The sequence below is a fragment of the Lolium perenne genome, chromosome 5, assembly GCF_019359855.2.
Source record: "Lolium perenne isolate Kyuss_39 chromosome 5, Kyuss_2.0, whole genome shotgun sequence".
Classification (NCBI taxonomy): domain Eukaryota; kingdom Viridiplantae; phylum Streptophyta; class Magnoliopsida; order Poales; family Poaceae; genus Lolium; species Lolium perenne.
Genome location: NC_067248.2, coordinates 38,047,882 through 38,055,934, shown reverse-complemented (window position 1 = coordinate 38,055,934; position 8,053 = coordinate 38,047,882). Strand labels below are relative to the sequence as shown.

The 8,053-nt window shown below is 48.4% G+C and overlaps 1 protein-coding gene across 1 annotated transcript; it reads right to left on the bottom strand.

Moving 5' to 3' along the window:
- Positions 1-2,719: 2,719 nt before the first annotated feature.
- LOC127320857 (glycosyltransferase BC10) lies at positions 2,720-5,216 on the bottom strand. The gene is made up of 2 exons (XM_051349940.1): positions 3,603-5,216; positions 2,720-3,121 (listed from the first exon to the last, which is right to left on the bottom strand). The coding sequence occupies exon 1, from the start codon at positions 4,733-4,735 to the stop codon at positions 3,641-3,643; it is 1,095 nt and encodes a 364-aa protein (XP_051205900.1). The 5' UTR covers positions 4,736-5,216; the 3' UTR covers positions 2,720-3,121; positions 3,603-3,640.
- Positions 5,217-8,053: the final 2,837 nt, after the last annotated feature.

Below are 8,053 nucleotides of genomic sequence, written 5' to 3'. Positions count from 1 at the left end.
AGTCCTCAAGATCGTCCGTGAGAATCTAAACTTAGGGCATCTCCAGCGGCGCGACGCATTTTAATGTCCGCGAGCGTCCGTTTGCGTCGCGCTGCGGACGCAAAAATGACTGTTTTTGTCCGCGCGTCCGTTTGCGTCTGGGGTCTGCTCCAGCGGGGTGACGCATTTAAATTTTTTTTTCCTTTCTTCCCTCTTCTCCATTTAAACATAGTTTCAAATATAACATATTAAAACATGATTTTACACAAACTAACACATAGTTAGGCACATGGTTTACACAAACTAACACATAGTTTGAAACATGGTTGATACAAATATAAAATTTAAAAAAATAGAAGCCAGTTGTGTTGATTTCCGTATGTTCGCTGCCAAGAAAGAACATTCAAGGGCACCCGGTCACCCAAACTGGAAAATCCAGCGGGAGGAGATGGTGCCCTTGTTGGTTCTACCGATGAAGCGAACATCCAGAAACCTCGACTACTGGCTTCGTCTGGCCCGTAGCCAGATTCGCTGCAAAGAAAGAACACTCAACGTTCTAACTATCGGTGTCGGAGCCGGAGTCGTCGGTGTGGTAGTGCTTGCGGCAGGCTGTGTCGTCGAACACCTTGACGATCATCTCGCCGTCCCCCTCGTAGAGGAAGGTGAGCTGGCAGCCGGGCTCGAGGTCGAGGTCACGGGCGAACTTGTCCCACCCCGTGTGCAGGTACATCTTGCCCTGCCCGTCGAACAGGACCTCCACGGTCCAGCGGCAGAAGTTGCAGCTGGCCTCCCGTAGCTGCAAGTGCGCCGGCTCGACGCCGTCGACGAACTCGGTGAACTTGTCCGTAGCCGCTTGATGGCGAGTGGGTCGTCGTCGATGCGGAGGAGGAACTCGAAGCGGCGCTCCTCTGCGAGGACGAGGAGGGCGCAGCGACGGCGAGCGTGGGGCCGTAGCTGCTCCACCACGGCGGCCCCTGCCCCGGCCACGGGGGCGCCCAGGGCCGCGGCCTCGACCGCCTCGCCGGCCACCAGGACCGGCCATGTACTTCCTCGCGGGCTTGGCTGCGTCGCAGGAACACCTAGGCGGCGCTACGGTCGAGCTTTGTGGCGGCTAGCTAGGGTTTCTTTGGAGGAGTGGATGAGGAAGAAGAACGCGCGCCCCCTTTATATAGGCCGGCGGCATGCGGTGGCCGCGGGACGCGTGGCGTCGCCATTAACCTGGTTGGCGGAGGTGGGCGGCCGCTCGACAGCCGAGGCATCGTCGCCATTAAAGTGGCGCAGTGTGCGAGCGATGCGGCGACAACGACTTTGCGATCGGCTGTCGCCGTTTGAGAAGACGCATCGACGCAGGGTCGCTGCCAGGCGGGCCAGCCGAAACGTCCGCCGGACACGAGCGGACGTTTCCGGACGTCCGCAGAGACGCATCGCTGGCGCATATTTGGGCCAGGTTTGCGTCTCCGCGGACGGCCCGGTCACTTTGCGTCGCCCCGCTGGAATAGGCCCTAGACGCATTTCCGGTCACGCGGACGAAAACGGTCGTCCGTTTGCGTCGCGCAGCTGGAGATGCCCTTAGTTGGTAAGTTTGTACATCCGTTGCCCCAACCAGTTGAGATAGACCCACTTCCTTTCCACAATCTTACATCTTAAATTCCATGGCCTTTCCTTCGTTGTGACTTGTGAGTCAACTGATGATAGTAGCTCATTAAGCAAGAACACTAAAATGCGTCAGCTCAGCTTTACTGAGAACACCAGTACACCAACCAACCACATATCTTGTACTGTCCTCAGTGTGGAACTTCAACAAACTGTCGACGAATTTCCACTGCTCCCGCCCACCACATTTATTTTGGAGAGCTCAGCTGTGAAACATCGTCTCAACCACCCATTGCCAACCCAATAATCACCAGTGGAAACAGGCTAATCAGGGTTCAGGAAGCAGCAACACATCTGTGTCAATTGTTTCTGCTAGGTACTTCAGATACATCATCACAAATCCACAATACAGTGGGCTTTCCGGAACTCATGAATTGTTCCGTTTACGGCAGGAACTACAGAGCAAAAACTCTGCCGGTTCCGAACGTGGTCTTAAGATCGGCACCATGGTCAGGGTTACAGTTGGAATGTTAACATCATATTGCTGCATCACCAGTGACAACCACCTTACTCAAGCAGCATGCACTTGTACGGTTTAGTTCATAACAGATACGAGTACAAAACCTCCTTGACATCATTGTCAGGCTGCTTTCATGGATTAATGCACAAAATCCTCTCCCAAGGACAACAACGTTGCTGACTTTATGGTTGCTGAGTGAGCCCACTTAGCATAAGATAGATAGCATGGAGCGTCAGGCATAGCGTCTCTTTCCATGCACCAACCTCGCCACCACGAAGCAACCAAAAGTACAGGAAAACAAAGAGGAAAGGGAGGGAACAAGGGGAGCAAAACATGGGAAAAGGTTCGTCAAGGATCATCTTTCCTGGCCTGAATCTACATACAACAGGTGAGCGGCCACTTTCTAACACTGACTAATCAACAATCTCAATATTGAAAGTCCAATAATTTTGAATGTGGTGTGGGTTGATTCTGCCTGAATCTGTTTGCATTTCAGTGTTCAATTGCACTCACGCTATTCAGAATTAATTCAGTGTATGCAAAGGCAGGTGCGGCTGCCACCTAAAGCCTGAATACATAAGAGTTCAGTTCAAAGCCAAGAAGATATTGGCGCCATGACACAGATGATACAATCAGGAAAAAAGGGTGATATTGACATTTGGCAAATAGATAACACATACTACAAACCATCACTACATGTATTGGCAGGTTGGCTCCATTCTAATACATAGGATGATCGTTCGTGCTAACTACAACCCACTACGCACTAACAGCTTCTCAAGTTGGAACTTGGAAGGAAGAAAACCAAGAAACACAACAACAATACTCACATAAGAGGCGGTCGGGGCCCTTCGCCACCAACACCACCACATCACTCACTGAGTATGAGCAGCAACAAATCGCTTTGCCAACAACAGCCACTGGTGGAACAAGGAAAAGTTGGGTTGGTGCTGGTTGGTTGCTGCACTCTGAAGAAACTGCAAGGGGGGATGAATGGAGCAGCTTACGCTTGTTCATCACATCACAAACCTGCAAGGGAAATAGAGAATTGCTGTTAGATCATTTGCACCCACTGAACCGTCACCAGCACTTTGACCAAGATATAGCAGAATTTTTTTATTAGTGTGCATGATAGCTCAGAGTGATAGATGATATGCAAATGCTTTCTTCTTTGACAAGTTTGCAGATACAATCAAGTAAGATAAGTACGTTCTATTGAGGGTGCGGTGATAAAATAGTCAGGGTGCTTTCCAATATTATCTTCTTTTTTTCAGAGACCCAGTACTATCTAAACAGAAATGTAAGCACACTTGTGTTGAATTATACATTCTGTAATAGTATAAATTGGCTACTAGACAGAATTAAATTACTACCCCTGCTCTTTGTGAAGTGTGATGGGTGATGCAATCTAATAAGACTTGGTACAATTGAAATGTCTAGAAAACTAATGAAACTTGGCACAATTGAAATTTCTAACAGAACAAAAAAAATAAGTCACCAAAGGGATTACCTTGTTCTGTTCATCTCTAGGAACACACAATCCGGCGCCTAGCCACGCAGGATGATGGAATCGGCGATCTCCATGAGCGGCCCAAGGGTTTCGGGCGCAAATTTGCGCGCAAACATGTGCGAGTAGGTGCCATTGGACTTCCTGAGGTCTCTGATGAGGTCCCCGGACACCTCCTCCGGCTGGTAGGTGTGCGGGTGTCCGCCGACGGCGTCGGTCCAGTTGACCCTGGTGAGCGTGTACTTGGTGCAGCCGTCAGGGTCCTGCATATCCAGCAGCGTCGGGAAGTAGTGCTCCTCGGGGTAGCATGAGTCCCTGGACTTGACCAGGCACGGCGCCTTGAACTTGTTCCAGAGCCTCCTGTCCCTGACCACCATGACGGCATGTCTCTTGGCGAGCACGAAGAACTGGGAGCCGACGCGGAATCGGTCGAAGGGCACCTCTGGGAGCATGGCGTCGTCGCCGCGGGCGACGTAGCGGGCGGGCAGCGTGTCCTCGCTGTCGAGGATCTCGATGAAGCTGCGGTGGCGGTGGCGGCCGGTGCCGGCATTGTTGTCGGTGACGAGCGCGCGGTAGAGGGTGGGGAAGGGGTGGAGCGGGACGCAGGACTGGGAGAGCAGCGCGAAGAACTGGTTGGCCGGGTCGTCGAGGAGCGCGGTGGCGAGGAGGCGGCGCGCGGCGGAGATGAGCGTGGCGGAGGCGCGCGCGGTGGCCTTGTTGCCCCGGATGATGCGGCCGCGGAAGGAGGGCGTGGGCGGGATGGAGAGCACCGCGGAGGGGTCGGCGTGGACGTAGAGGTTGAGCAGGCCGTGGTGCCCCGCGAAGAACTTCTCCCAGAGCGGCGCGAAGACGAGGTCGGAGTTGGTGAGGAAGAGGAAGGCCACCTTGGGGGGCTGCGCCTGGTGCGCGCGGCGGCCGAAGAGGGAGCCGGACGTGGCGGGGGCGGGCGGGGCGGGCGCGGCGGAGAGGAGGACGGCGCGGCGGAAGAGCGCCAGGTCCTCCGTCTCGTCGGCGTCCGGGATGGCCGGGAGCGTCTTGGGCAGCAGCAGGCGTGGCGCGAGGAAGAACACCGCCGGGACGGAGAGGAGCAGCAGAAGGAAGGACAGCGCGTACGGTGAGGTGTACGGCGACGCCATCTCCGGCGAGAAATAAGAGGAAAAAAAAAGCTCGGATCTTCGCGGCGGGAAGACGACGACGAAGAGATTGCCGGGCTCGACTGGATCAGAGGATGGCGCTCCGATGACCCCCGGATCTTGTGAGCAAGAACAAGGACCGCCCAGACATGAATCGATTGAAAAGAGACGGATTTTGCAAGCAAAACAAAAACGGCGAGCTGGAGAGTGTCTGCGCGCCTGAAGGATCAAACCTGTGGGATCAAGTGGCGAAGAGAAACCGCCGGAAGAAGAGAGGCGAGCTCAGTGGAGCGAAATCTGCGACGGTGAAACGCGGTGCTTGTGCCCGGATCCGATCTCGCGGTTGTGGCGGGACAGATTTTTGGAGGGAGAGGTTGGGGAAAGGAGGGAGGAGTCTGTCTGGGTGGGGAAGGAGTGAGGTGAGGTGAGGTGTTGTGCTCTGCTGCTTTTGTGGGAGTCTGCTCCTCTGCTCCCCCTGCAACCTGTCCTAATCCCATGAGGCCACAACTTGTATAAATAATATGTTTTTTTCTCTCTCTATGGCGTCTAATTTAAAATAAGTTGCCCAAAAACGATTTTGGAAATTTCTTAAGAGCCAAAAAATGGAAAATTAATAACATTTTAACTTGTATTTTAATTCACATCTTAACTTGTCTCTTTTTGACTGGTTACCATTTTCTTCGGAAGGAAGTTGAATTTAATTTGACTCCCAATTTTATGCAGACGATATTGAGTTTGACATTCGAAAAAATATACCCCTTCGATTCATATTAATTAACTTATTTTTATCTAGACATAAATATATCAAGTTGATAAATATGTCATGTCTAGATAAATTTAAATTAATTAATTTGGATCGAAAGAAATATATATACCCACACCAATAGACACCTACATGTAGAATCGTGGAATTACAACGCAACCAAAGTCATCGCAAACATCTCCTAAAGGTGGAAAGAATAATATGCTTGTAGTTTGTAATACCTTTGGCTACAACATAATGCCTAGAATTATTATTTTTCCATTGTTTCGTTTCTAAGTTATTGTGTTTTCTTCTTACTAGATTGCACGGTTTTTTCACCAAGAAATAGATTGTACTACATATATAGTTGCTCCACTCTTGGAAAGGCGAAACGACATCAAAATTTATTATCGAATGGTAGTGTTGTGCCAGCGAGGAAACCCTAACCTAGAACTTTTGGGTAGTTGGCGTGGACACTGGATATTAGGTACTCCCTCCGTTTCAAAAAAAAAGTTATAGATACATCCGTATGTAAACAAAGTTTTTTAGAACAGAGTGAGTATAGAATTTTTGCGCAACTGGTGTCTAACTAAACGTTGCTTTGGTGTTTTTTCTAAGATACGTTTGGCTCAAAATGAAAACTCTGTTTGATTGCTACGCGATTTAAATCATCGGGGTGTCGAACATCGTCAAAACACTCCTCTGATTAGGTTTTTCTTGATATTGTAGATGATTTTTTTTTTCATAAACCTTGTCAAACATTACAAATTTACAAAATATACATGCACCACATTTCGGTAACACATTTGAAGCTACAAAGTATACAAGCCCTACATTTCGTTTATTCCATCGGTTTATGTCTTTTAGTATGTGGTTTAGAGCTTCGTTTAGGCGCATAACAATAATATTTTGACAATTAACAATGCTAAAGTAGTGGTTGAGAAGAGACGAGGGAGCTTCCGCAAACAAATATGATGAAGAGAGGATAGAGCAGATCAGCCAATCCGGTGGCACTCACCTCACGTCACGGTCGGATCTGGCGGTCTGGTTTGTTGGGAGCTGATCTCGCCGGCTGAATCACTGACCGGTGGGACCACACACTTGTCGGCAAAGCCCGGAGCATGTGGCTGGGCATCTGCTTGTTCAGAAGAGGGAAATAAATGCTTTGGGAAGACGAGACTGTACAAGTGTACGTACAATACGCGGCCGGGCGTCCTTGTCCCATGCGACTTGGCAGGCAGTGCACGTGGACGCTGTACGTGCGGTAGACGGCACGTCGCCACTGTTCATGTCATTGTACCGCTACCGTATTCCTATTTTCCTATTTTGAAAATGCAATGTTATACTACTGTTCAGAAGAGAACTATGAGATAGTGGTAGGGTTTTGTATTACGTAAAACCACAGAAGTTGGCTCATCGCTTTCATTATGGAGAAATAATATATGTAAATCCCCTGCAAAGTGCTTTTGACTTCCAAGCTCTATGGCTCTCGTCATCTAAAAAAAATACCTTTAATATCAAATATCTGAAAATATTATGAAGATTATCACTGATACTTATCACAATCATGCAAAATCTCAACCCAAAATTCTTTTTATTTTGTGGTAGAAAAAGATGACAAAATCTGCAGATATGTGTTGGAGATTTAAAAATATATTACTTAGATCCAAAATTTTGCTATTTTTGTGTAGCTTCGAATATAAAGTATTTGAAATTGATATTTTGCACGTTTGTGGGATACATCATTAGCAATATGTGGATCTTTTTCAGAAATTTCTAAAACTCAAAAATAATTTTATTTTATTTTATTTTGAAACTCGTGATCACTGATGTCTATATGGACCAAATTTCTGCACGTACTCCCCAGTGTTTTGGTAGTAGTATTCTGATCGACATAGTCGTAGGGCCAGTGAAATGGATTTTTGAAGAAATGCGCTGACGTGGCATTCTCAGAGCCCTCCGCGCCTTTTTCCAGACCTTGAACCTTGAGCATCACACCGTGATGAGATTCCATCACGACTCCGGAAGCATCGGCCGTCGTCGGTGCACGAGGGCACAAGTGTATTTTACACTGCTGCGCACGTATCCAGTGAACAGTACACAACCACTGACTAGCACATGCACAAGTGGATCAAAATGCCTTTCTAGTAGTTGCAAATGCACGCAACGCAAGCACACTCGGGTCAGATCGTGCAAGGTAATCTCATGATATCATATCAGATCAGATCATAGTTTCAGACCAACACGTAGTTTGTCTTCTGCCACAAACAATTTTTTTCCACTGCTGATTTAGAAAAATCCATTAACTTTTTTGGATTTTACTTTCTGAAACTAGATTAATTAAGAAAATTAAAAGATTATCTACAACGGGACTACTCTCCCGGCATCCATCCACTCAAGGTTTTTTTGCTTACGCGGTTTCCGGAAGCATATATACTTCTTAATCTTTTCGAAGATGATCAAATGGGTTGCATGTTTATTGTGGAATACTCTTGCGTTTCGCCATGTTTCATATTTCCCAAAAAGTGAGCCAATGTGGTGGTTACCGTTTGCAGAAGTGTCACCCGTCATTTTGAACC

Bases quoted from the DNA above. Each gene is read 5' to 3' on its own strand.
- LOC127320857 (XM_051349940.1), bottom strand. From the start codon at position 4,735: ATGGCGTCGCCGTACACCTCACCGTACGCGCTGTCCTTCCTTCTGCTG.